The sequence below is a fragment of the Myotis nattereri genome (genome assembly GCF_964212035.1).
Source record: "Myotis nattereri genome assembly, chromosome: 14".
In the NCBI taxonomy this organism is placed as follows: domain Eukaryota; kingdom Metazoa; phylum Chordata; class Mammalia; order Chiroptera; family Vespertilionidae; genus Myotis; species Myotis nattereri.
The window spans coordinates 27,927,645-27,954,647 of record NC_138089.1 but is presented as its reverse complement, the minus strand read 5'-3'; the positions used below and the strand labels follow the sequence as shown (position 1 = coordinate 27,954,647).

The following is a 27,003-nucleotide window of genomic DNA, read 5'->3' as shown; positions in this document are numbered from 1 at the left end:
GAACTTTTAATTATCCCTGTTAACTCTTCCGAAAAACGGAGGCTAGAGGTGAAGGATGATCAGCTACCAGGAAAGTGAGTCACTGTGAGCAGAGCTTTGGCTCCCAGTGAAGCCTCTAAGCTCTAAGGTTGCATTACAGATTAGGTCTAAAATGGTGCCACTGGGGATGAGTTTAGTGGCAACTGGAGCATGTCTGGAAGAAAGCTGTAAAAAAGGGAAGGGCTCATGAACCAGGAAAGTCCTGAGGAACAATACAGCATCTCCCCAAGCCTTCTTCCTACACCCCACCCTGGCCTGTCCCTTTTAAGCTCTGCCCAGTGCCTGGGCAAGCAGCACTGCCATCTCCTAGCCCTGCCACTCAGTTGGCTGCCACATGGATCATTTTACCTTCATAGAGCTTCTTGCCTCCACCCCCTCCTTTCTATTCCCATGCCACTACTGTGCCTGCATCTTACCTGGGCTCTTGTAGCAGACTCCTTCCTGGCTTCTCTCCTATCCTGCAGGTGCCCAAATCCCATGCTAGAGTTTTCTGAATACAGCTCATATTTCTCTCACCGCTCCCCTCCTTACCTTACCTGTTCCTCACACCTTTCTTGGCTCAAATGCTCCAAGATGTGCAGTTATGCTAACCCTACTCAGTCATAAGGAACTTGAGGTTGGGGCTTCATGGTTTACTGGCTCCATCTTCCTAGACAGAAGGCAGCTCTGAATATAGTGTACACCTCCCATCCCAGGTCAGCAGCAACTTCACAGGCAGCCCCGGCCCCTTGGCAAACACTGGTGCCAGTGAATTGGATGAAAGCCTGTGTGGAGGCTGTTGTTAAGTGGGGACTTTAGTTTTAGTTGATAAAACCAGAGATCACAGGGCAACAGTTGGGACCTGTCGCAAGAACTATCTACCAGTTGGTGCTCCCCAAAAGTGAAGTAAGGAATGCTCCAACAGAGGTTGCAAGGATATGATGTGCTTGATAGGTGGAGGAACTATCACTTCCAAGGTGCCATTCAACTGACTCCTACTTTATTCGATCGCCAGAAGGCTGTGTTAGTAAATTCATTTGCCATGAAAATCCGAGGTCCTAATAGGGCTTCAAGTAACTTAGTATAATTTCTATGATAAATATAACATAAAAGCATTTTTGAAATTGGCTTCTAAATTGGTAGCACATATAAAGTAGAAATGATCCATAGATATTTCTAAGGTAATAGAGAGGCACAGTGATTGATAATGATTAACAGTAACTTGATAGTATTATGGTTAGAAGTAGCCATTGGAGTCAGACTGGGAGTTCTATCTTATCTTGATTCCAGCACTTTGGATAGTGGCTATAAACTTTTTCTGTAAAATGAGGATAACAGTATGTATGTCATAAGGCAACTTTGAGGATTAAATGAAATAATGCCTGAGAAAACACACACCGTGCCAAGGATATAGTAAGCAATCGCTATTAATCGTTAGGAATTCTGTTTAATGGTATTGAAAGCAAAGGAGCTTAATTTCAATATATATCTTTGAATTTGTACAATGGACCGTTTGAGGTCTCATTGAAATGTGGCTGCTAAGTTTAACAACTGCTTGCTAAATGGCCTCCTTCCTAGCACCAGCTTTTGGCCCCAAAGATTCAGTATCTGCTGGGCCATTCATGTCCACCCACTGATGTCATCCTCACAGGCCCAGGTTGTGTGACCTGTCACACATGCCCTTACCTCAGGAAGCCGGGCTTCCTAGGAATAGTTCAAACAAACCAAGTCTGTTCAGTCCTATGGGGTGGTATGTATATATGTATGAATATATTTTTATTGATTTCAGAGAGGAAGGGAGAGAGAAACATCAATGACGAGAGAATCATTGATCGGCTACCTCCTGCAGGCTCCCCACTGGGGATTGAGCCCACAACCTGGGCATGTGTCCTTGACCAGAATTGAACCCAGGACCCTTCAGTCTGCAGGCCAATGCTCTATCCACTGAGCCAAATCGGCCAGGGCTTGTGGGGGTGGTATTTAAAGGATAGTAGTGTAACCTATGTAACTTTTTTTCCGTCACTTGAATAATTTAGAATTTTGCATATTTGTTCCATCTTTCTAGGTATATGATTTTTGAATAAATGATTCACTGTATCTCAAAACTAGGGTCTATGAAAAATAAAGTAAGATCATTCAACTGATTATACTGACTACAAACTAATTTGCAGGAGACGTTGCAGTAAAGATCCTAAAGGTTGTTGACCCCACACCAGAGCAGTTTCAGGCCTTCAGGAATGAGGTGGCTGTCCTGCGGTGAGTAGAAAGCTGGCCTGTCTGGCCCCCCTCGAGTGGCAAGGGTGGGGACTGGTGGTGGTACACAAACCACGGAGTAAGTGGGCTTACATGGTGTAGACCTGTCTCTGAGGGTCTATGGCTGGGACTGGTGGTTAGTGAGAGTTCACTGTGGAGGCCTGTGGTTCAAACTCCTCCCTTTCAAGTGAAAGGGAGTGAAAGGTTTCCTTCCTGCTTATGTGGTTGTCAAACCTTTAGAATGAGCAGAACGCCTCCACTGCTTTAGGTCTCTGGGCACACTATACTCAGTAGCCCAGGTTCTGTTTCTTGAGTTTTGGTTTGAGGTAGGGAGAAATAGGTTCCATTTCACATTTATTTTCATGAGCTCTTTCTTATGGCCAAGTTTTCTAAATCTGGATGGCAAACCTTCAGCTTTCAAATCTGAGTCACTATTTAGACTTGTAGCAATAAGTTGGATAATGTTGAATTCCACCAATGAGGGCTCCTGCTAACCCCTGTGGGGAGAATCGTGAATGCACAAAGATAATGTCCTTTCTACAAACAAGGCCAGCAGTGAGGTGAATCGTGAGTCTTGGTGGGCTCCCTTGACAGCTCAGAACACCAAATGGATTGTTTTGCCAGCCACCCAGATTTTAAGCACGGGTGGTGTCAAGAACATACAGGATTTGCTGTCAGTGAGGAAGCAGAGTAGATCTGAATCTGAAACAAGGGACAGTTCATAGCCTTCTCTCTTCCCTCCTCCAGCAAAACACGGCATGTGAACATTCTGCTCTTTATGGGGTACATGACGAAGGATAATCTGGCGATTGTGACCCAATGGTGTGAGGGTAGCAGCCTCTACAAACACCTGCATGTCCAAGAGACCAAGTTCCAGATGTTCCAGTTGATTGACATTGCCCGGCAGACGGCTCAGGGAATGGAGTGAGTAGATGGCCTGATGACTACAAAGTCCGGGGTCCACGCATCAACTTGTCCCTAAGTCAGGATTAGGAAAAGCCACGTCTGCTAAGTGATTTCTGTGAGATTTTGGCACAGCTGAAAGTAAGCCTCTGGTGTGGGAATGACACTTTCATGTTCCTTGTCCAAGCTGAGGCCGCTGTCTTGGGACTCATATTCCGTTTTCAGCCACTGCCCTCGAAGTCCAGCCACCCAGCCTTACAGCTATGGGAGTGGGCATTAGATGTCACTTTTAGGATAATGCTTAAAGGTCATGCTCGGCGCCCCCATTACATACTACCCTTTTGTGTCTCTGTGCTTGACACATTTCTTTGTGAAAGGTGTTTATTCCTTCCATTCGTGGCTAGCCCAGAGCAATGCTTCTGAAACTTTTCCTCTGAACTACCTTACGTGGAGGAGCGTGTACTCCTCATACCACCACATACCTGGGAGCTTAAGCTAAGCTGTGCTTGTAAGTGCTATAGAAAAGCTCATTTTCTACCTTACATTTTAGGAAATAACTAGCACAATTACTTTTTAGGAAAAAATTAAAAATATTATTCACATATCGTCAAATTCACCCCTTTAAAGTGTACAACTCAGTATGTGTGTTTTTTAAAAAATATATTCAGAGTTGTACAATCATCACTATTTTAGAATATTTTCAAGATATAACATGAGATCCTTTGTGTCTGGCTGCTTTCACTGAGCATGTTTTTGAGAGGCTCATCCATATTCTAGTATATATCAGTACTTCATTCCTGTCTGTGGCTGAATAATATTCCATTATATGGATATTTGCTTCATTTTATTTGTTAATCAGTTAAGGGGCATTTTGGTTGTGAGAATTACTTTTTGGTTAAAATTGATGCTTAAAGAGTCGCTCCATTTTGCTATAGTCTTTACCTTCAGGGTAAGGCACGACGTGGCCCTGCCTGACCATGGCAGGGCCCATCCCCAAACGTAGCTCCACTGGGAGCCAGGCCTTCAGGTGGTTTGCTTCTTAGTAGTAGTTGGGAGCTGCTTTCTAGCCATGCCCCTTACACTGTTTTCCCTTCACAGCTACTTGCATGCAAAGAACATCATCCACAGAGACATGAAATCCAACAGTATCCTTTGGTGGTTGACTGCTTAGTTGTCCATTTAGGAAAACAGGGAGACTGTCATTTCAAAGTTATCTCAGCAAAATGTGACCTTGGAAAGATTTCCACAAGAGTGAGATATGTGTTTTGGTTATGCGTGAAATAGGTTTAGTTTTTTTATTATGCTGTTTATTACTAAATTTAACTTGGGTGGTGGGGGGGGGGGCGGCTTTTTTGTCTTATTTTTCCCCCCCTAGTTTGTGGATAGTGTGTATCTCGTCAGAACATAAGTGAAGCCAAATGTAAGATTTTCAGAATTACTACTTGTAATTGTGTTTTAAATATACAGAAATAGTTTCCTTAGAGGTTATTAGAATCAATTCTATCCTTTCTAAGGTTTAATGTGCTTTTGTAGAAATAATGAATTAAGGCATTTTTCACACTTACAGACATGAAATGTAGCAATTTCACATCTTTCTCCCTCTCCCACCTTTCCTCTTGGAAAGGAGTGTAACATTACAGCTGTAGTTCTGCTTCTTGGCCATGACAGGCATGACAGTTGTGTTGAGTTTGATTATGGGACATGGCTTATTTGGGGTACATGTATGAGGCATGGAATACTTTTTAGTGGTTTTTGGGGGACCAATACATTATGCCATGAAAGCAGATACCAGACCTTAAGGTGGTGTGAATTACTGGGCATCAGCAGATCACAAGGCAGCCTTAAACTGCCTGACTACCCAGAAATGAGGTGAGTTTGGTTCTGATTTTGAAGTCATCAGGTGCTACCTGTTCTAATGAGAAATGTCTTAGGACATTCAGTATTTATTGAGTGATTTGCTATATTGTTATCCACGTGCCATTTGAGGGCAGAATGCTGGGAGAAACGAATGTAACAAATCAGCAGGTCATGCATAGCTCTGAGGCGCACCTGCAGTCTTAAGTCTTGCGGTTTCAGGCACCTACATTATGTGGGAAGGTCACAGGCCAGGGACCTGGCACCTAGATGTGTAAATGGGGAGAAGCAGCAGGGGCTAAACAACCTTGTTTTGGGCTGGAGCCAAATAATTTTGCACCCCAAGCATTCTTTGCATGCCTCCTGGAAGAAGGGGCATTTCAAAAGTACTTTTTAAAACTTTGGAAACTCTAGCAGATCCGGTGCAGAGCAGGCTTGGGGGCAGATGGGAGGTGGAGAGATGCTGTGCTAGTAAGAACTTTGGTAAGTTTTTCAAAATTGACTTGACCAGTGTTTTGAAACCAGAGTCCTTAACAAGCATTGAGATATATTTCTCCATGAAGGCCTGACGGTAAAAATTGGAGATTTTGGTTTGGCAACAGTGAAGTCGCGCTGGAGTGGTTCTCAGCAGGTTGAACAACCCACCGGCTCTATCCTGTGGATGGTGAGGAGGCATGGTTTCACTAGGAGGGTACAGGGAAGAAGGGGTGCCCTGCAGGTCTGTGTCTAAAACTTAAAGCGTTTCTCCACATTTCCCCAAAGTCCAGGCCACCTCATTGACACTTTCTGTATCAGACAGCCTGGGGTGAATTTGGGTTTCCTGGAAGAAGCTGGTGATGAGAACCATGCTGAAGCATAGAGCTTGGAGGTGTTAGGTGAAAGGAAGTGCTAGATCCCAGAGAAGAGGATTTCTGAGCTCAAATTAGCCAGCCCCTGAGGGTGTCAGGGGGGCCCTTTAGGGAAGAGCTATAGAGGACAGAGGACAGGACTCTCATACCCAATGGAAGGGATAGTTTGGCCCCTGGGTGTGCTGGGTGCAGATGGTGAGGAATGCACTTTGTCCCTGTAGGCCCCCGAGGTGATCCGAATGCAGGATAATAACCCGTTCAGCTTCCAGTCCGACGTCTACTCCTACGGCATTGTGCTGTATGAGCTCATGACAGGGGAGCTCCCTTACTCTCACATCAACAACCGAGACCAGGTACGTGCATTGCCAGTAAAGGGACCAACCTGCTGTGGAAGCTCCTGGGCCTCCTGCCAGTCTGTGCAGCTGGAGAGTTGGAAGTTGCTGCTTTCAGTGTTAATCATCCATTCACTCAACTATTTCTTTTCCTTAGATCATCTTCATGGTGGGCCGAGGGTATGCCTCCCCAGACCTTAGTAAGCTATACAAGAACTGCCCCAAAGCAATGAAGCGGCTTGTAGCTGACTGTGTGAAGAAAGTTAAGGAAGAGAGGCCTCTTTTCCCCCAGGTAAGACTCAGCTCAAAGGTACTGGACCTGATTAAACTGAAGCAGTTTTTCATGATGAGGAAGTATGATGGTGGGTTGTTTTTTGAAGACATTTGTACACCGTAAGTGTCTATAGACGCAAGCTGGCGGACCTTTTTTAATTCAGAGTATCATGGCAGGTAACTGGTTAAACAGGGAAGGGCTGGTGTTCTCCACAAGATGGTACAGGTGGGGTGATAACAGCTTGCATCTTTGGATTCCTAACTGAAAGCTGCTGCTGTGGAAACACCAAGGCCCACACCATTTTGTGGCTCTGTTTCAGATCCTGTCTTCCATTGAGCTGCTCCAGCACTCTCTACCGAAAATCAACAGGAGCGCTTCTGAGCCATCCCTGCATCGGGCAGCCCACACCGAGGATATCAATGCCTGCACACTGACCACGTCCCCTAGACTGCCTGTCTTCTAGCTGACTTTGCACCTGTACTCAGGCCACCAGGGGAGAAAGGGAAGTCAGCAGGCACCATCTTTCTGCTCCCTTTCTATGGGAGCAGAGTTTGTTTTCAGAGAAGCTGCTGCTAAGGACCTTCTAGACTACTCACAGGGCCTTACTTCATGTTGCCTTCTTTTCTACCCTTTCTGGTCCTGGGAGAAGGAAGCCATTTACAATGCTGGTTTCTCCTGCTCCCTACCTGCATTCTCCATGCTCATGAGCTGAGCCTTCTCCAGATTCACCAGTGGCTGCTGATGGCAATATATGATCTGGGACCCTGGCCATCGGCTAGACAAGTACTTTTAGGGCAAGAAAAAGCACTTGGAGGGAAAATGAAGGTAGGCAAACCAGCCATCTTGGGGGAACACGTGGATTTTGAGTATCAGCTCCTATGTGGAATGCTTATCACAGGAAGGACTTTCTTCAGAGATAGTGGTGAGTGGTGTGGCGCCAAACAGGTAGTTTTGCACATAATGAATGCACCAAACAGCCCAGGACTGTCAAGACCATGGCCGCCTAAAGGAGTCTGCTTTGGTACTATGGAACATGAGTTTGGGGACCTTCCTTTTTCATGGAGGTCTCCAATGCATTGGGATGGTTTTCCAGAAGAGGTGCCCGGCCTACCCCTTCCAAGTCTCCGCTCTCTCAGGGAGCAGTCTTCCATCATGCTGAATTTTGTCTTCCAGGAGCTGCCCCTATGGGGTGGGGCCATTGGCCAGCCTTGTCTCTCACCAGTCATGTCATGTGTATGCAAGGAAGCCAGGAATACAGGTTTTCTTGATGATTTGGGTTTTAATTTTGTTTTTATTGCGCCTGACAAAATACAGTTATCTGATGGTTCCTCAATTATGTTATTTTAATAAAATAAATTAAATGTAGGCTTACTGGCTGTTTCTTCCTTTTAGAGTAATGTTAAGCTCACAGCTTGAACTCTCCATTTGTTCATCCCTTCTGAAACAGGACTCAAGAAGCACGAAATGGGCCCAGAGCCTCTGCTAGGAATGAATTTAATTCAGCCTTTGCCCGTGTTGTCACTAAAGAGTTAACTATAAAAATTATGCATAAAGCACTCTAAACTCAGGTAAGAATAGACCTTTTTTTTTCTACCCACACTTTAATACATTTTACAAAATATTTGATATCTATAACTGTTTATAAAAATAGGTAAATTCAGGCTTAGAGTGAGTTTGTTCTGATTCACAAGATTATGCTCCTTCAATTTAAAATCACAACTGATGATAAAAATACATGCTTCGGACCACTGATGGGTCTGGACCAGTTTTTTTACAGGTCAGACTGACAGGTTGGGCAGGCGGCACATAAAAAAGCACGTGTGTACCACGCCCACAGGGGAGAGCTAAGGACATGTTTTCCTGGAGGCACATGTGCAAGGTTTCCTCCAATTGTGGCCACAATACTAACCAGAAATGAGGGGCTGTACTCCCGATCTATTACTTCGTACTTCCTGCTACTTCAAGAGCCCCTATTACAAGGAAGAAGGTTTATACTTTGCTTACTGACTATATAACAGTGAGACGCCTGCTCTGATCTGGGGCACTAAGGCGTGCAGTGCCCATTTTTTGTTTCTGGAAAAGCCCTGTTTAGATCAGGTTTTGACCACACACTACAGTACTATGGAAATTCACTATAAGGAATCATTCTTAGGGATGAAGAATCCTTTGGTAAGAAAAATCTGCATTAGGGGCAACTGCAAGTTGATGTAGTTTCTAGGGAGCTAAAGCTCATGAAGGATAGGAGCCAAGTTTGTTTTAAAAGCAATCAATCAAAACTCAATCTGGCTGTTTAGCTGGTCCCCCCGAGGAACTTGAGGTGTAACTAAGATATCAGCTATAAAAGTAGTGATTCCATATACTTGTTAGGTTAGCTTTACATCCTTCACTCTTCTCATGGCTGTAATAATAGAGAATGGATGAGAGCCCAGGTTAAATACAACCCCACTCAAATCCAAGCAACACACTACCTGGGGCTGCAGTAAAGGAAGCTCTGCACACCCTACTTGGGAAAGGCTCTGCTGGCGGAGCCCAAGATGCAGGGGCAACCATCTATCTTCAGGGTTCTGACGACTCCACTCCAGACAGGTGCATGAAGAGGTCCCCAAGCTCTGTCATGTCAACATCTTCAGTGTTGGGGACATGCTGGCTTTCTCGGTTCTCGATGAAATCCCAGAGGCGCACTGAATTGAAGAACTGCAAAAATAGCCAGAAAATATGCCTGGTTACTAAAAATGACAATATGGAGGCTGAGTAGCTTATTTTTCTTTTGTCTATTTCTGGTTGCCCTAACTATTAGAGAAAAACTCAGGAGCAGTATCTGGAAATGCCCACAGTAAGTGTGCCTGACTAGAGATGGCAAAGTCCTTACCCTCACGGTGCCTTCAGAACTGAGCTGTTTCCGAGGTTTCTCAGGCTCTGCTAGCCGCCCATCAGGGTAAGCGTGGCGGTAAAGACATTTGCTTCCAAATGGGCAGGTCCCCTTGCCTTGCTCAAAGTACTTACATGCTTTTTTTCTGAAAAACAGAAGAAAAAATCCAAGATGGTGGGAGAATCTAGGGCCTACAATGCTAGGATTGGGTCAACCTCATGTTGCAGGGAGGGAAGCTGAAGTTCAGAGAGGTTGGGACGCTGACTTCCAAGCTGGATAATACTGGTATTCCCACTGTGACATACACCCTCAATACAGAACTTAACCTGCATGGGTACCCCACTGTTTTGTGCCTGCAGTGCTCCAAAAAGGCCACAGGAAATACAGACTTTATTATTCATTCCTCTGGACCAACTGTTATGGGCTCCAAGGTGCTGAGGCTGGGCTACCTGCCTCAGTTTAAGTCCCCAACAGGAGATCCACCCAGGGAACTTTGCTGTTCTCTGGGCCAGCAATGATAGGAGTCACGGGTGTGTGTGTGTAAGGGAAGGGATGAATTTTAGCAGCTGCCTAAAGTTACAGGTCTCATTCCAATTTTCCTTGGTCCCCACCCTCTAGTGTTCTTTAAAATGCACAAAATACAGGTATCAAAAGTTAATTTTTTTCCTATCTTTGCCACAGACCCCTATGTTAAAACATTGCAGACGGATCATGAGAATTCTCGTGTTTTCTGTTCTAAGCCTTGTGGCCAATCACGAGAATTCTTTAAAAAGATATTAGCTTGTAAGAACATGTAATAAATAACTTCAAAATGCAATGGGTATTTAATTTTAAAGCGTGACTTTAACATTTATGTGAAACGTTTTTGTACTCCTTCAATAGAAGCTTATCTGGCCACTGGGTAAAGCTAGCAATAAAACTACTGGTCCGCAATGTGTTCAGAACCTCTGCTCCTGAGGAAAACCGCAATCAGAGAATTCCCATTTCATGTTGCTCACAAACGATCCTAAGTTAAAGAAGAGGAAGAGCCCAATAACCCAGAGGGCTATCGGGGGTGCTGAGGAAGGGAAGTTGCAGAATAAAGCCAAATCACCGCAGAAAGTGTGGGCTGCTGCCAGGGGGCAGCCAGGGTATGTAATGGTGGCAGATGACAAAGAAGGGGGACTCTCTGACTTGGGTTTCTCAGCGAAAGACCAGTGGTGAAGGGCCCTTAGACCCTAACACCTCTTCACAGAGGGGAGGGAACTACCTTGCTTGCCTGGGCGCTACTCCCACCAGGCCTGATCCCAGGACAGGCGGCAGGGAAGTCGATTCAAGCAGAGGTGTGTGATGAACCAGACACCTTCCTTGGTCCCCCTGCCCCTGAGGTTCTGAGATCTTGAAATGACTGCTCAAGCAGTGTGTTCTTACCAGAGTTAGTTGGACACAGGCTTTCATAAACATCTAATTCAAAACTATTCTCTAGTTCCTATTAGCAAAATAACTGCTTTTCTTTCTCCAGCCTTTTCTGGTCACCAAGGACAAAAGCCTCCAGATCACTCTCACTCCCTTTGTCCTCAGCACTCATATTCAACTATCACTTCTGCTTACAGAGCAACTCCCCAACAGACCTGTCCTTTCAGTTCCCACACTGTTGAAGCCCTTAGGGGTGCCATCCTCTGGTGTCTGCCTGTCAATCATTTCTTCACTGGCCTCCCCTCCCACCAGGTTCCAACCTCTACCACAGAGGAGCATCTCCAAATAGTAGGTCACCTGTTTTCCCCCCTTAGACTTGACTCTAGTCTGTCCCCTATTATCCCTGTGGTAGGTCCTCCCAAATCCTTCTACATGCCTCTTTCAACCTCAGTGATCACTTCCACTGCTCCCCGTCCTGCACCCATGTCATTCTGTGCACCCACCCCCAACCTTCTAACACACATGGAGAGGCTATTCACACTTCAGGTTTCTCTGACACTCCTACCCAGGTACATCCTCTAGTGACATATGGCTTGGTCCTCTCATGAAGAATTTATCACCAGAAAACTTGTATCATAGTTGCCCTTTTGCAATTTTCCATGAAATTATATTTACTAATCTATTCCATAGCCCCCACTGGTGTTACCTTGAAGGTGCCTGGTATGTAGTGGGTACTCAGTGTTTGTGGAATGCATAAAAACACCGATATCAATGGAAACGGAGGCCAGGAAAGATCCAAACAACAATGAGAATGTCTGAACATTTCCAGCAGACCTCCTTCCTACCCTCTGCCTTGCCACTCCTGCCCTCTGGTGGACACATGATAACATCACATGAGGAAAAAACCAAGCCTTTAGTAATTAATGTACAACTTAAAAAGGAACCTATAGCCCTGGCCGGTTAGGCTCAGTGGACAGACCTGCGGACCCCGAAGGATCCTGGGTTCGATTCTAGTCACGGGCACATGCCTGGGTCCCAGGCTCGATCCCCACTAGGAGGCAGCTGATCCATGATTCTCTCTCATCGATGTTTCTACCTCCCTCTTTCTTCCACTCTGAAATCAATAAAAACGGTTAAAAAAAAAGAGCCTATAGGTAACATAGTTTTGCTTTTAGTAAGCTTCTAGACCTGGCCCTCTTGCAGATATCTAGAAACAAACATTTTTAAAAAGTCTGAAAGTACTGGAGGATGAACAGCAGCAGGAGGACTCTCTAAGAGATTAGACACCAAGAAGAAGGACAAAGAGGTGAGTTATCTTTACAGAAAAAATAGCTTTTAGCCAAGAGCAGGCCACAACTGGGTGTGTCTCTGAAGGGCGGCTAAAACTGCCACGGAAAAACCCAGTCCTTCTGGCCTGAAGAAACAAAAGATAACTGGAAGAAACCAGAAACAAAAAAAATTAGGTAGAGAAAATATTTAGTAACCAAACTTTCCTAAATTTGGTGAATGACAAAAACTTATAGATTCCGAGAACAACGAGCAGCATAATATGAAGAAAACGACGCCTACATAATATATATAACTGCTGAAACCCAGGGGAAAACATTGAAAGAAATCCTAGAGAAATGATCTGAATTACCACTGACTTAGAAACTACAGGGGGCAATAAGCTCCTGAACACTGGTCTTGCCAGTAATCTTTTTGGATTTGATACCAAAAGCAAAGGCAACAAAAGCAAAAAAATAAACAAGTGGGGTTACCTCAAACTAAAAGCTTCTGCACAGCAAAAGAAACCAACAAAATGAAAAGGCAATCTACTGAATGAGACAAATATTTATAAATCATATCTGCTAAGGGTTATATCCAGAATATATAAAGAACAAATATAACTCAGCAGCAACAAGAACAATCCATTTAAAAATGGGCATAAAGGGGGGAAGGGGGTGAGAAGAGATGAACCTAAGAACTTACATGCATATATGCATAACCCATGGATACAGACGATATAGTGTGGTGAAGGCCTGAGGGTGGAGGGAGGTGTATAGGAGCGGGATGGAGGGGACCAATGAGGACCAGCCAATCAGTGGTTCTCTCCCTTTCTAAAATTAAAAAATAAAAAGTATTGTTTGTTTTAAAAAGAGATAAGAACATCAATGATGAGAGAGAACCATTGATTGGCTGCCTCCTTCATGCCCCACACTGGGGACTGAGCCCGCAACCCAGGCATGGACCCTGACCAGGAATCGAACTGTGACCTCCTGGTTCATAGGTAGATGCTCAACCACTGAGCCATGCAGGCCAGGCTGTAATACTTTCAACAATAAAGACAAAACATTTTTGTTACTACTTAAAGTACTAGTCTAATTATGACTTTTTAAAATATATATATATATATTATTGATTTTTTACATAAAGGGAGAGTGATAGTCAGAAACATCGATGAGAGAGAAACATCGATCAGCTGCCTCCTGCACACCTCCTACTGGGAATGTGCCCACAACCAAGGTACATGCCCTTGACCGGAATCAAACCTGGGACCCTTCAGTCCACAGGCTGTCTCTCTATCCACTGAGCCAAACTGGCTAGGACTAATTATGACTTTTTAAAGAAAGATAGATTTTTACCTGGGACCCTTCAGTCCACAGGCTGTCTCTCTATCCACTGAGCCAAACTGGCTAGGACTAATTATGACTTTTTAAAGAAAGATAGATTTTTATAAGTGCTTCGCTCTTGGGGAGAGAAAAGCAGTGTCCTATGTACTTTATTTTTTTATGAAGCCATTTCATTTATTAATGAAGTTAGATCAGAACATACAAGTGAAAATAAATATCTAATAAACATAGTTATATCTGACTTCATGAGAATATCATGAGTGAAATAAAGATTTTGGAGTCAACATGTAACTATGTACTTTTTTGAAACTGCAACTAAAGTCATATTAACTTGGGGAAAAAAATAAAAATGGGCAGAGAAGCTAAATAGACATTTCCCCAAAGAAGACATACAAATGGCCAACAGGTCCATGAAAAGATGCCTGCACATTGCTAATCAGCAAAATACAAATCAAAATCACAATATCACCTCACACCTGTTAGAAGAGACAGCGGCCCTGGCAGGCATGGCTTAGTGGTCAGAGCATCAGCCTGCAGACTGAAGGATTGTGGGTTCGATTTCTGGTCAAGGTCCTATACCTGGGTTGCAGGTTTGTTTCCCAGCCCCAGTTGCATGCGTGTGGAAGGCAGCCAATCAATGTGTCTCTCTCACATCAATGTTTCACCCACCCCCACTTTACTCCCTCCCTTCAACTCTATTAAAAAAAAAAAATCAATGGAAAAAAATATGCTCGGGTGATATAATCACAAATAAAAAGTCAACCTCAGCTTAAAAACAAGTCCACTGCATCATGGCTTTGCTCATCTCTGCATCTCAAAGCCTAGCATGATGCCTGAGAGAAGGAAGAGATTCTGAGTGGCCGCAGGCTCCCAAGACCACATTCTCAGGGGGAAGGGGAGGCTCTGCAGGTGGTGGCAAAGACCAAAACAAGAACCAAGGCAGACATCAGGATCATGCCCAAACCCAAAGCACTTACCCCATTCCTTGTTTGAAAGCTTCAATCAATTCGTTCTTCTTATTCTGATCTTCTACCCAATACACACTTGGAATGACAAACTCTGATATCACCCGGCATTCTGGACAAGATCTGAAATAAGAATCAGTTTAGTATGGAACCGATTAGGTTACAAATCCTGTGCACACTACACTCTAACCCCTTCCTCAAATGCATGACCATTCCAGATGTTTCCTAACCAACATATTTACTATTAAAAACATGTTTTTCTCGCCGAAACCGGTTTGGCTCAGTGGATGGAGCGTCGGCCTGCGGACTGAAGGGTCCCGGGTTCGATTCTGGTCAGGGGCGTGTGCCTGGGTTGCGGGCGCTTCCCCAGTGGGGGATGTGCAGGAGGCAGTTGATCGATGTTTCTCTCTCATCAATGTTTCTAACTATCTCTCTCCCTTCTCTCTGTAAAAAATCAATAAAATATATATTTAAAAAAAAAAAAACACATGTTTTTCTCAACAATGAAAAGACCAATTTTAAAGTGGGCAAAGGATTTAAGTAAGCATTTTGGAGAAATGCTGAGAAAGCAGAGAAAAAGATGCACAATATCCTTAGTTAACAGGGAAATGTAAATCAAAGCCACAATAAAATTACTTCACACCTACTAGAATAGCTAAAATCAGAAATAAAGACAATAACAAGTATTAATGAGTATGTGGAGAAACTGGAATTCTCATACATTGCTGGTGGAATGTAAAATGGGTCAGCCACTTTGGAAAATAGTCTGGCAGTTTCTGAAAATGTTAAATATAGTTGCCATATGACCCAACTACTCTACTAGGTATCTACCCAAGAAAAATGTTAAATATAGTTACCATATGACCCAACTACTTTACTTCTAGGTATCTACCCAAGAAAAATGAAAACATGTAGCCATAAAAAAACTTGTATACAAATATTCATAGCAGAACCACTCACAATAACCAGAAGATGGAAACAACCCAATGCCCATCAACTGATGAATAGATAAACAAAATGTGGATATCCATACAAAGAGATATTTGGCCATAAAAAGGAATGAAGCACTGGTACATGCTATAACATGGTTGAACTCTAAAAACGCCATGCTAAGTGTAAGAGTTAGCCAGATACAAAAAGGCTAAATAGTAGAAGACTCCATTTATTTGAAATGTCTAGGATAGTTCCACAAGACAGAAAGTAAAGTAGTGGTTGCCAGGGCCTGGGAGTAGGGAGGGGATGGGAATGACTACAAATAGAGGTTTCTTTTTGAGATAGTAAAATATTCTAAAACTAGATTGTAGTAATTAATGGTTGTACAAACTCTGTAAATTTAGGCAAGTTATTTGAGCTCATACCTGTTTGCTCATCTGTAAAATGAGGAATACTGTAGGGTCTCTGAGAGAAGTATAAGTTAGTGTGTGAAGAATTTTTAAAACAGTCCACAGCATGCAGTGACTTCTCAATGAGTTAGCTCTCCCCCGCACCTTGTCCCACTGTAGAATTTAAGAATCCTGTGTTGTTATATATCAACTAGAGGCCCGGTACACAAAAATTTGTGTACTGTGAGGGGGGTGGGGGGGGGTCCCTCAGCCCGGCCTATGCCCTCTTGCAGTGTGGGTCCCCTCGGAGGATGTCCACCCCAGTGGGGACCCTCACCCCATGGAGGTTTGGCCAGCCTGGGGAGGGGCTGATGGCTGTTTTCAGGCTGTCCACACCCCCTTTAGGGTGGGGGGGTCCCCACTGGGGTGCCTGCTGGGTGAGGGGCTGAGGGTCGTTTTCAGGCTGGCCAAGCACCCTGGCGACATAAGCTCCCAGCCTCTCCTTTTTTTATTTTTTTTTATTCTGGGATTTATTTACCTTTTATAATTGTAACTTTGTTGCCTTTAGCGGAGGTCTGCGGAAAGCTTGGCTTCCTCCATTGCCAGGCGCAACCCATTCCTGCTTGCTCCAGCTCCGTGGCCACGGCTGGCTGAAAGCAGGTATCTGGGATTTGTTTACCTTCTATAATTGAAACTTTGTTGCTTTCAGTGGAGCTCAGAGCTGGCTCCTGCTCGCTCTAGCTCCATGGCCACGGCTGGCTGAAAGCAGGTATCTGGGGTTTATTTACCTTCTATAATTGAAACTTTGTTGCTTTGAGTGGAGCTCAGAGCCGGGCCGCAGCAGGCGGGGAACCTTGGCTTCCTCCATCACTGGAGCAAGCAAGCCTCCTGCTCACTCCAGCTCCGTGGCTGCCGGCCGCCATCTTGGTTGGGTTAATTTGCATATAGTCGCTCTGACTGACTGATGGGCATGGCTTAAGGCATAGCAAAAGTACGGTCAACTTGCATGTTTGTCTTTTATTAGTATAGGATTATATCTCAATACTGGCTTCATGGAGCACATCACGTTTGTCAGACATGTTTTACATGCATTATTCCATTTAATCATCAAATAACCCCATTCTACAGATGGAAAAAATGAAGCTTAAAAAGGCAATTGGGAAAAAAAAAAAAAGGCAATGGGCCTAAGTGCAGCCCCCTGTAACTGTTAGTGCTGAGCTCAAACAGGCATTGCCATTAACCTCACACAGATGATCCCTGCTGCGTGTCCCTCCAATGCCCTGAAGCTTGGTGGGAATTGTTACCACATATCAAAGGAAAAGGCACGCAGGCTCAGGAAGGGTAGTGATGTGCCCAAGTTCACACACCTGGGGCCAGCACTCACAATTTATCCTCTGCATTGAAACGCCTTTGGAAGACACAGGAGGGGTTAAGAGTGGATGAAAGAAGATTCCAGATCAAACCCCCCCCTCACCCCCCCCCCCCCCCCCATTTCTACAGCTAGGACTCATTACTGTACTTACTTAATGATTGGGTTCTCGAACTGCTTGGCACACCTCCACTGCCGGATGCAGGACAAGCAGTACGTGTGATTGCAGTTGGAGAGAATCCCAAATCTCCTCTCAGAGGCAGATGCCTTCTCGAGGATCACTTCCATGCAGATACTGCACATTTTGTCCTGACTTGCCTGGAAGGCGAAGGCCTTTTCCATCTCGTGTTCAAATGTTGACATGCAGATCTGAAGTACAGAGAGAGGAGGGAAACCTTGGGTTCTGGGCTGCTGAGTAGCAGGGAGAGCCAGGGGGCAGCTGCCAGCCACACCGCCACAATTGAGACCAGGAAGGAACAAAGACTGGCTGTTTTATGCAGGGTACAGCAATCCCTGGATTCAGGATACAGCACTCTCTCAGAACACAAAAAGGACTTCAAGCCATCACTGGCCCAGCCCCTTGCTTTCCTAGCATGATATGGTCATTTCCAATTTAGAGCTGAGGCCATGGATGTCCCAAAGGTTAGAGCACCAGTGTGGGATCAGAGAGTTCACAAGAACCAGGACCCTGGTCTCCTTGCTCCTCTGAACCAGCCTTCCCCACACCAATACCAGAAATGCCAAATAATCCTTAATTTGAAATATCAGGCTGGCAGTACAGAGTCAGAGGTAAGCAGCACCACTTCTCAAGAGAATAAATTACTTAATGAATTCATTTATTCAGTAAGCAGGTGACTTACAGTCCTGTGTATCAGGCATTACTGTCTGAAAAGAGTACAAAGACCGAGGCTCTGCCCTTCGGTGCTCACAGTGGACACAGATGTGAGATAAATCAACGTGCACAGCACAAAGACCTCAGCACACCTGGGTGAAGCTCTAATTCTGCACTCATTTGAACACCTCTGGGAAGACAATGGAGAGTGGCAGACACAACCGCTACATACAGGGAGCTCCTACTCAGGGGTTCTACACCACAGCTGTGGGCTCCTCCCCTTCTCTCTCACCCATCTTCAGAGCCCTGAGCCAAGCACAGGGCCCACTGTGAGGCAGTGCCTCCTACACTGGCACCTAATGACCCTTCCAACACTTGGCTCCTCAAATTCTATGATTTGGACTCCTCAAATTTTTCAGAATTCAGCATGGCTAGATTCTAGCCACAACGCTATGTAAACCTAGGGAGGAAGGGTGTGTATGTGTTATGTGTGTGACAGACACACACTAGGCTCCTGAGGCTAGATTTATTTTTCTGAACTTTGCATAGCTTTATGCTTCTGAGGTTTCTCCTTTTCCCTTTATTTTAAATAATCAAGAATTGTCAAATGACAATAGAAAAAGGACTTGAAAATAGGGTGTAAATATGCCAGGTACAAAATACAGGTATTATTGGCAGTCAGATGCTTGCAGAAATACCAACAATTTTGTCACATAGTGCATTTCAAATTTCTTAAAATGAGTTCAAATTTCTTAAAATGAGTCTTGTAACTTTACCTTCTCATGAGCTTTCCTTTGCTCTGGGTCGAAGGGATGCAGGACTTGCAGCCTACAGATTTCACACATTTCTCCATGCAGGTAGACACAAGCATCCCCAAAGCGGCACTCCCCGGCGGCTGCATAGGGGCATAGCTGCTCCTCGCTGCTGCAGGAGCTGCTGGCTTCTAAGTAATTAAGGCCACTCCTTATTGCATCAAGGTAGGAATTCGGCTTCATCTCTAGGCTACTCTGGGCATCACTGCCTCCTGGATTACTCACCACACTTGGGCAAGCCTTTTCTTCATCCATGCCAGAGAGATCTTAATACAAAACACACAGCACACATATAAATGAAAACGGGCCCAGCCATTCTGGTAAGCAGCTAGTCAAAACCTAACAGATTAAGCAACTCTGACCTTGGGAATTTCACTCTTGGAACATATAGGAAAAACAGGCCAAGAGGGAAAAAATAAAAGGAACAGCATAAAATGTTCATAGTGACATTAACTTAAAAGCATAGTTAGCAACACAGGGAAATAGACCATGATATATTTATACAAAAGAACACTAAAGTTGCTATTTAAAAATAGCAAGTATAGAAATGTCAACATTTGGACCAGTTAATATGAAAATATATGTATCAATGTGTGTGTGTGTGTGTGTGTGTGTGTGTGTGTCAAAAAAAAATTTAGAATGTGGTCAACAGAATACAGTGTTTTCCGTTATACCAGTCAAGTTATGTATCATTTTAAAGTGAATTAGAAGTAATGAAAACCTGGAGTGAGTCTTAGGGTCCTGGGGTCAATGTGAAATTTGTCCTATGGCCTCCCCTTCTCACACCTGGAGCCCTTCCCTTCCCATTACACACACTCTTGCCATTTTAGAGGGGACATATTTAACTGGATCACTTATTTGTTTGCTTAGGATGGAATCTGCCTATCTTAAAATCACACAATTCCAAGATCTAGAAATCCCTTCACCAGATGAGGACCAGCCAACAAAAACAACTTTTATGATTTTTAGCTTTCTTCCTGCCCAAATCCTGTTCCAGGGTACAGACCACTCCCCAAACCCCAACATACTATTCTTATTACTAAAAGTGCAACCGAAAATGGCAAACACTGGCTCAGCATAAAAACTAAGACTATATACTGACCTAGAGGTAAAATAGTGATACATGCTCTTTATCAAAACATGTAGCTTTGAAATGAACAGTTTGGTGCTCCTCAGAAGTGGGCAACAACCCTATGCAGACGGTAGTTACAAGCTGACAAAAAAGTCACTGTTTATATTTTGCCAAACTTAGGGACCAGCCCAGCCTTGGGCACAAGGCCAAATGCACCATCCGAATATTCTGCAGCCAAATGAAGCCCATTCTCAGGACAGATCTGGTGACTGCATTCAGACAGGTTGGAGGGGTATTAGGTTAGCAACCCTCTTGTCAAAAGACCAGAAAGGAATATGAAAAACAAGACAAGACCGCTTTTCAAAAAGAGACAACAAAAGGATTCTGCTCACTCACTTCGGTCTCTAAGTACCAATGTTCTTTTCTCACGTTTCCCAGGCTCATGTAAGTTAGTTTTCACAATAGGTGCAGTGAGGTCGGAAGGAGGGTGAGGACTGTGGAAGCCCGGGGAGGGCACACTGTGGGGCATGGAGCCCACAGCACCACCAGCTGCAGCAGAGGGCCTTGTGTGATCATATCTAAACAAAACACACAGCAGATGCATTACGGACACACTACAAGCACATGTCTCCCACACTGCCCAGACGTAGAATGTACTTCCTTCTGCTCCATTTGCAGAGGTGGAGAATGAAACAATCTCTCCCCATATTTTAACTGATAAAAGGATTATCAATTTAAAAAACTGCCTGGCAGTTCAGAGTGAGTAGAAAGTTCACTTGTGTCTTTGTAGGACATGAGTGGGGCAGACATATTGCCTCAGACCACAGAAAGAAACCCTGAAAATTCCAGACAGATGTTGAACTGAAATTTCCAATCCAGTGTTTTTTTAGGCAGGAGTCTCCACAATGTTAATAATGGCCAGTGTGACAGCTGGAGACCAGCCTTCCTGACTGTCTTTCTGGGGCACCACTGGCAGGGGTAGGGCAAGGTGGGCCAACTTCCATTATCACATAGGCAGCCAGAAGGACTCAATGGAGCTTTGCAACCCGGGAAAAAACAGAGCAGCTCTTCATTAGGAAAGGACAGGAACAGGTTTTTGGAGTATTTCCTCGTTTAAAAGTTGCAAAGTTGCCTACATATGTCAGTGGTAAAAAGAAGACTCTATGCACGTAATTGTTCATAGCAAAAAACTGGAAGCCATTTAAATTTCTAATGGAGTCACAGTTAATAAAATGGTCTGTTAACATTATGTAACATTATAAAATAGCATAGAAAAATGCTTATGACATGTTAAGTAGGGGGGGAAAGCAAGATATAAAATTTTATATATACCATCAGTGCAATTTTGTAACTAGAGACTTATAAAAATAAGGCATGAAAAGTAATTCTGAAAAAATTAATTCTGGGGTACTGAAATTGAGGTTTCAAAACTATTTGCCATACTTTTTGTAATGTTGTCATATTACTTTTAAATTTAAAATTTCCCCTCAAGATCCATGGTCCAAATGAAGGATCCGAATCCCAGATAATATTTAACTCAGTATAACAATTGGGGCAGTGGCGGGGTTCTTGCCTGCAGCGAGTTCCATAGGCACAGTAGCCCTTCTGATAGTACTTGCAGATGGTGGATGGCTTGCTATTTGCCAAGTCATGTGAGAACAGACATTGGTTTCCTTCCCGACACACACCATGCATAAAATACCTGAAGAGACATAAAACTTTTAGAAGCATACTTTTCAGTATAAAATCACCATATTTTATAACCTAGCATACAAATATCTATTGTGCACATATTATGTTATCAAGACTATATTTGGCACTGGAGATAAATTTCCTTATTCCTAAGACATAGTGATTTTTAGATGTACCACAAGTAATTCAAGGAAGAAAAATGACCCCATAATTTTCTTTCTTTTTTTAATATATTTTTTATTGATTTCAGAGAGGAAGGAAGAGGGAGAGATAGAAACATTAATGATGAGAGAGAATCACTGATTGGCTGCTTCCTGCAAGCCCCCCACTGGGGATTGAGCCCACAATCTGGGCGTGTCCTTGACCGAAATCGAACCTGGGATCTTTTAGTTCGCAGGCCAATGCTCTATCTACTGAGCCAAACTGGCTAGGGCCATAATTTTCTATTTTAAGATATATCCTCTTGAAAAGGCAAAAGTCAGGAGAAACCAAGATGGCGGCATAGGTTAACACCGGAAAATGCTGCCTCCCACAACTTCTTCAAAAATACAACGAAAAGACAAAACGGACATCATCCAGAACTACAGGAAGGCTGGCTGAGTGGAAATTCTACAACTAGAAGGAAAGAGAAAAGCACACGAAGACTCAGAGGAGCTGCGGAAGTAAATTGCAGAGGTACAGAGGCTCGAGCAAGCGCAGAAAGGGGCTGAACCTGAGGACACGGCTGTCTTTTTGAATCGGGAGGGAGTCACGAGCTCCAGACTGCTCTGAACTCAGTTCCGGGAAGTCTCTGGGGACCAGGACTCATACAGGGAAAAACTGGACTGTCTGGCAGCGGGAAGAACTCGGAACTTGAGGGTGGCTTTCTCTCAGAGGTGCTTGCAGCAATTACCAGGACACTGAGACACGGGACCCCTTAGGGCAGGGCTGAGAATCAGCCATAGCTGCTTGCTCCACCCTGTTGATTCCCTGAGACCCTGCCCCACCCAGGCTGCAGCAGAGGCTTTTGCGGCAACAGACAAGAGGAATGCCCTAGCCCTTTGCAATCTGAAAAACACCTAACAAATTGCAGCTGGGCCAGACAGACCCAGAACTTCCAAGAGAAGGCCCAAGGCCCCACAGCAGCTTGCACTGCTTCACAGCTGGGCCTCATCTGGGCACCTCCAAACCCCCCCCCCCCACCCCCCGCAAAAAAAAAGGGGAATCTGCAGATCTCTTTGTAGCTCCTGCTGGGTAGCCTCAGGCAGAGGCTAAATTAGCAACTCCTTAGAACCGAGAGCCAGTGTACCCAGTGGTAAGAGCGGGACCATCAGATTACAACTCCTCAGATCCATAAGGGACACACTCAGGGGGCAGACTCAGTGAGCACCAAAGCCCCACTGAAGCAAGTCTTGCCCCAGAAGGTTGTCTTCAGCACAGAAGTTCTCCCACTGTGGACACAGCTGATTCTCACAGCCAATTAGCCTGGAGGTCAATTCCTCCCAGTGATACCTACAACAATCAAGGCTTAACTACAACAAGACCGTGCACAAAGCTACAAAGGGGTGCACCAAGAGTGTCCACCTCAGGTAATTGGGGAGGCTGAGCCACTGGGCCCTATAGGACACCTAGCACACAAAGCCACTCTACCAACACAGGGAAGCATAAAAAATGGGGAGACAAATAAACAGATCACAAATTACAGAAATGGAGGAAAGCAAATGACTGGATATAGAGTTCAAAACCATGGTTATAAGGTTTTTCAAGAATTTTCTGGAAACTGCCGATAAATTTAGTGAGACCCTGGAGGATATGAAAAAAGACCAACTAGAAATTAAGCATACACTGACTGAAATAAAGAATAATATACAGAGATCCAACAGCAGACAAGAGGATCCCAAGAATCAAGTCAAAGACTTGAAATACGAAGAAACAAAAAATACCCAACCGGAAAAGCAAAATGAATCCAAAAATATGAAGATAGTGTAAGGAGCCTCTGGGACAACTTCAAGCGTACCAACATCTGAAGTATAGGGGTGCCAGAAAAAGAGAGAGGGCAAGATATTGAAAACCTATTTGAAGAAATAATGACAGAAAACTTCCCCTACCTGGTGAAAGAAATAGACTTACAAGTCCAGGAAGCGCAGAGAACCCCAAACAAAAGGAATCCAAAGAGGACCACACCAAGACACATCATAATTAAAATGCCAAGAGCAAAAGACAAAGAGAGAATCTTAAAAGCAGCAAGAGAAAGAAACTCAGTTACCTACAAGGGAGTACCCATACGACTGTCAGTTGATTTCTCAACAGAAACTATGCAGGCCAGAAGAGAGTGGCAAGAAATATTCAAAGTGATGAATACCAAGAACCTACAACCAAGATTACTTTATCCAGCAAAGCTATCATTCAGAATAGAAGGTCAGATAAAGAGCTTCACAGATAAGAAAAAGCTAAAGGAGTTCATCACCACCAAACCAGCATTATATGAAATGCTGAAAGGTATTCTTTAAGAAGAGGAAGAAGAAAAAGGAACTCTTACCATTTGCCACAGCATGGATGGAACTGGAGAGCGGATAAATACCACATGATCTCACTCATTTGTGGAATAAAATGAACAACATAAACTGATGAACAAGGACTGATCCAGAGACGGAGAGGCATTGATTGGACTGTCGGGCCTTGGAGGGAAGTTAGGGGAGGGTGGGGGTAAGGGGGAAAGATCAACCAAAGGACTTATATGCAAGCATATAGGCCTAACCAATGGACACAGACAACAGGGAGGTGAGGGCATGAGTGGGGGTGGGGGTGGGGGGTAGGGAGTAACATGGGGATAAGGACACATATGTAATATCTTAATAAAAAAATATTTAAAAAAAAAGAAAATACTAGAACAATTATATGTGAACAAATTGGACAACCTGAAAGAATTGCATAAATTCCTAGAAATACACAATCATCCAAGACTAGATCAGGAAGAAACAGAAAATCTGAACAGACCAATAGCTATCAACAAAATCAAATCAATGATCAAAAAACTCCCAACAAACAAAAATCCTGGACCACATGACTTCACAGATGAACTTTACCAAACTGTCCAAGAATCATTAATATCTATCCTTCTTAACCTATTCCAAAATATTGAAGAGAAGGCTCCCATATGTATTTTACAAGGCCAGTATTACTCTGATATCAAAACTAGACAGACACTAAAAAAAGAGAGAGAAAATTATAGATCAATATATCCCCAATGAGTAATAAATATAAAAAGCCTCAACAAAATATAAAACAAATTCAGCAATACATTAAAAAGATCATACACTGTGATTAAGTAGGATTTATTCCTGGATGCAAAATTAGTTCAATATCTGCAAGTCAATGTGATACAGCATATAAATAAAATCATTGATCATGTTGATATAGAAAAAGTATTTGACAAAATCAAATATACATTTATGAAAAAAAAATATCAGCCAAGTGGAGATAAAAGGAACATTCTTCCAATATTATAAAGGCCATAAATGACAAACCCATAGCTAACATCATACTCAATGAAAAGCTGAAAGCTTTTTCTTTAGAATCAGGAGCAAGACAAGGATGTCCATTTTTACCACTCTTATTGAACACTAGATGCCCGTTGCAGGAAGATTCCTGCAGGAATAGGGTTTCCTGAGAACGGAGCGAAGCAGAGAAGGTAGCGAAGCCCACCTAGGCGGGCTTCACTCCCTTCTTCGCTCCCTCACTCCCTCCCTTCACTGCTTAGCCCTAGACTCCCTCCCTTCTCTGCCACTTTGTTCCCTCGCCAGGATATGGATCCGGGCCGAGTCCCACAGGCAGCCTCGCGCGCTGCCGGCCCTGCCTCGCCGGGTCAGGGATCGGCCCGGGTCACTGCCAGCCCCGCCTGCAGTATGCAAATTAGCCGCCATCTTTGTTGGCGGTTAATTTGCATATCACGGTTAGCCAATGGGAGGCGTAGCGAAGGTATGGTCAATTACCATGTTTGTCAATTATTAGGATAGCCACAGAAATCGGACAAAAACAAAACAAATAAATAAAAGGCATCCAAATCAGAAAGAAAGAAGTAAAACTGTTATTATTTGCAAACTTGAGGCCTGGTGCATGAAATCCGTGCACGGGGGGGGGGGGGGGTCCCCTCAGCCCTGCCTGTGCCCTCTTGCAGTCAGGAGCCCTCAGGGGATGTCTGACTGATGGGTTAGGCCCATCCTTAGTGCTGCCACAGAGCTTGGCTTGTGGCTGAGCAGTGCTCCCCATGGGAGTGCACTGACTACCAGGGGATAGCTCCTGCGTTGAGCAGTATTGGGCCGAAACATCCCCTGAAGGGTCCCAGATTGCAAGAGGGCGCAGGCCAGGCCAAGGAACCCCACCGGTACACAATCAGGGCCAGGGAGGGACACATAAGGTTGGCCAGCTGGGGAGGGACCGCGGGAGGACTCCAGGGTGTGTCCGGCCCGTCTCGCTCAGTCCTGATCAGCCAGACCCCAGCAGAAAGCTAACCTACCAGTCGGAGCGTCAGCCCCCTGGTGGTCAGTGCACATCATAGCGACTGGTCAACTGTCTCCCCCCTGGTGGTCAGTGCATGTCATAGCAAGAGGTTGAGCAGCCTTAGCATACCATTAGCATATTACGCTTTGATTGGTTGAATGGATGACCGGATACTTAGCATTTTAGGCTTTTATTATATAGGATAGCCAAGATATGGGAGCAACCTAAGTGCCCATCAATGGGCGAATGAATAAAGAAGACTGGTACATATATATAATGGAATATTACACAGCTATAAAAAAAGAAATCTTGTCATTTGCGACAACTTAGATGAATGTAGAAAGTATTATGCTAAGTGAAATAAGCCAGACAGAGAACGACAAATTCCATGATTTCATATATGGAGCATAAAAAATAAACAAATAAAACTCATGGATACAGAAAACAAATTGATGGTTGCCAGATTGAAGGGGTTGGGGGGATGAGTAAAAAAGATGAAGGGATTAAAAGTTACAAAAAAGCAATTATAAAAATATTCATAGGGATGGTAAAGTACAGTGTAGGGAATACAGTCAAGGCCTGGTGCACAAAATTCTCAGCCCAGCCTGCACCCTCTCCAATCTGGGGCTATCTGACTGATATCCCTCTCACAATTCAGGACTACTGGCTTCTAACCACTCACCTGCCTGCCTGACTGCTCCTAACCACTCTGCCTGATTGATGCCTAACTGCTCCCCTGCAGGCCTGATCATCCCCAACTGTCCTCCCCTGCCAGCCCGATCACCTCCAACTGCCCTCCCCTGCCGGCCCGATCACCCTCAACTGCCTTCAGCTGAGGGGACTGGGGGACTCCAGCTGGATGAGGCGGGGACTGAGGGGACTGGGCACCACCATCTATGTGAGGATGTGACAGTCAATTAGCATATTCCCTTTTTTATCAACTGTGGGTGCCATCATCTTGTGAGGGTATGATCGTCAATTATAGCATATTCCCTCTTTATTAGATAAGATAATACTGTAATAACTATGTGTGGTGTCAGATGGGTACTAGATTTATCAGGTGGATCACTCTGTAAGTTACATAAATATCTAATCGCTATGG

At 44.2% G+C, this 27,003-nt stretch overlaps 2 protein-coding genes across 5 annotated transcripts in view; one reads left to right on the top strand and one right to left on the bottom strand.

Annotated features, from left to right (window-relative positions):
• The window catches only part of RAF1 (Raf-1 proto-oncogene, serine/threonine kinase), a 74,950-nt gene extending 67,197 nt beyond the window's left edge, over positions 1-7,753 (top strand). The window contains exons 11-17 of the mRNA XM_081105651.1: positions 2,190-2,274; positions 3,019-3,195; positions 4,273-4,319; positions 5,574-5,692; positions 6,098-6,229; positions 6,366-6,500; positions 6,802-7,753. Coding sequence (XP_080961777.1) covers positions 2,190-2,274; positions 3,019-3,195; positions 4,273-4,319; positions 5,574-5,692; positions 6,098-6,229; positions 6,366-6,500; positions 6,802-6,945 — 839 coding nt within the window. The 3' untranslated portion in view covers positions 6,946-7,753. The remainder of the gene's footprint in view (positions 1-2,189; positions 2,275-3,018; positions 3,196-4,272; positions 4,320-5,573; positions 5,693-6,097; positions 6,230-6,365; positions 6,501-6,801) is intronic.
• The window catches only part of MKRN2 (makorin ring finger protein 2), a 34,517-nt gene continuing 15,262 nt past the window's right edge, over positions 7,749-27,003 (bottom strand). For 3 of the 4 annotated variants that reach the window (XM_081105653.1, XM_081105654.1, XM_081105652.1), the window contains 7 exons: positions 21,304-21,432; positions 20,127-20,308; positions 18,623-18,924; positions 17,169-17,383; positions 14,336-14,446; positions 9,352-9,496; positions 7,749-9,176 (listed from right to left, as the gene is read on the bottom strand). In XM_081105653.1, the coding sequence (XP_080961779.1) occupies positions 9,039-9,176; positions 9,352-9,496; positions 14,336-14,446; positions 17,169-17,383; positions 18,623-18,924; positions 20,127-20,308; positions 21,304-21,425 (1,215 nt within the window). In that variant the 5' untranslated portion in view covers positions 21,426-21,432 and the 3' untranslated portion in view covers positions 7,749-9,038. The remainder of the gene's footprint in view (positions 9,177-9,351; positions 9,497-14,335; positions 14,447-17,168; positions 17,384-18,622; positions 18,925-20,126; positions 20,309-21,303; positions 21,433-27,003) is intronic. The other variant, XM_081105655.1, reaches the window with a different exon arrangement.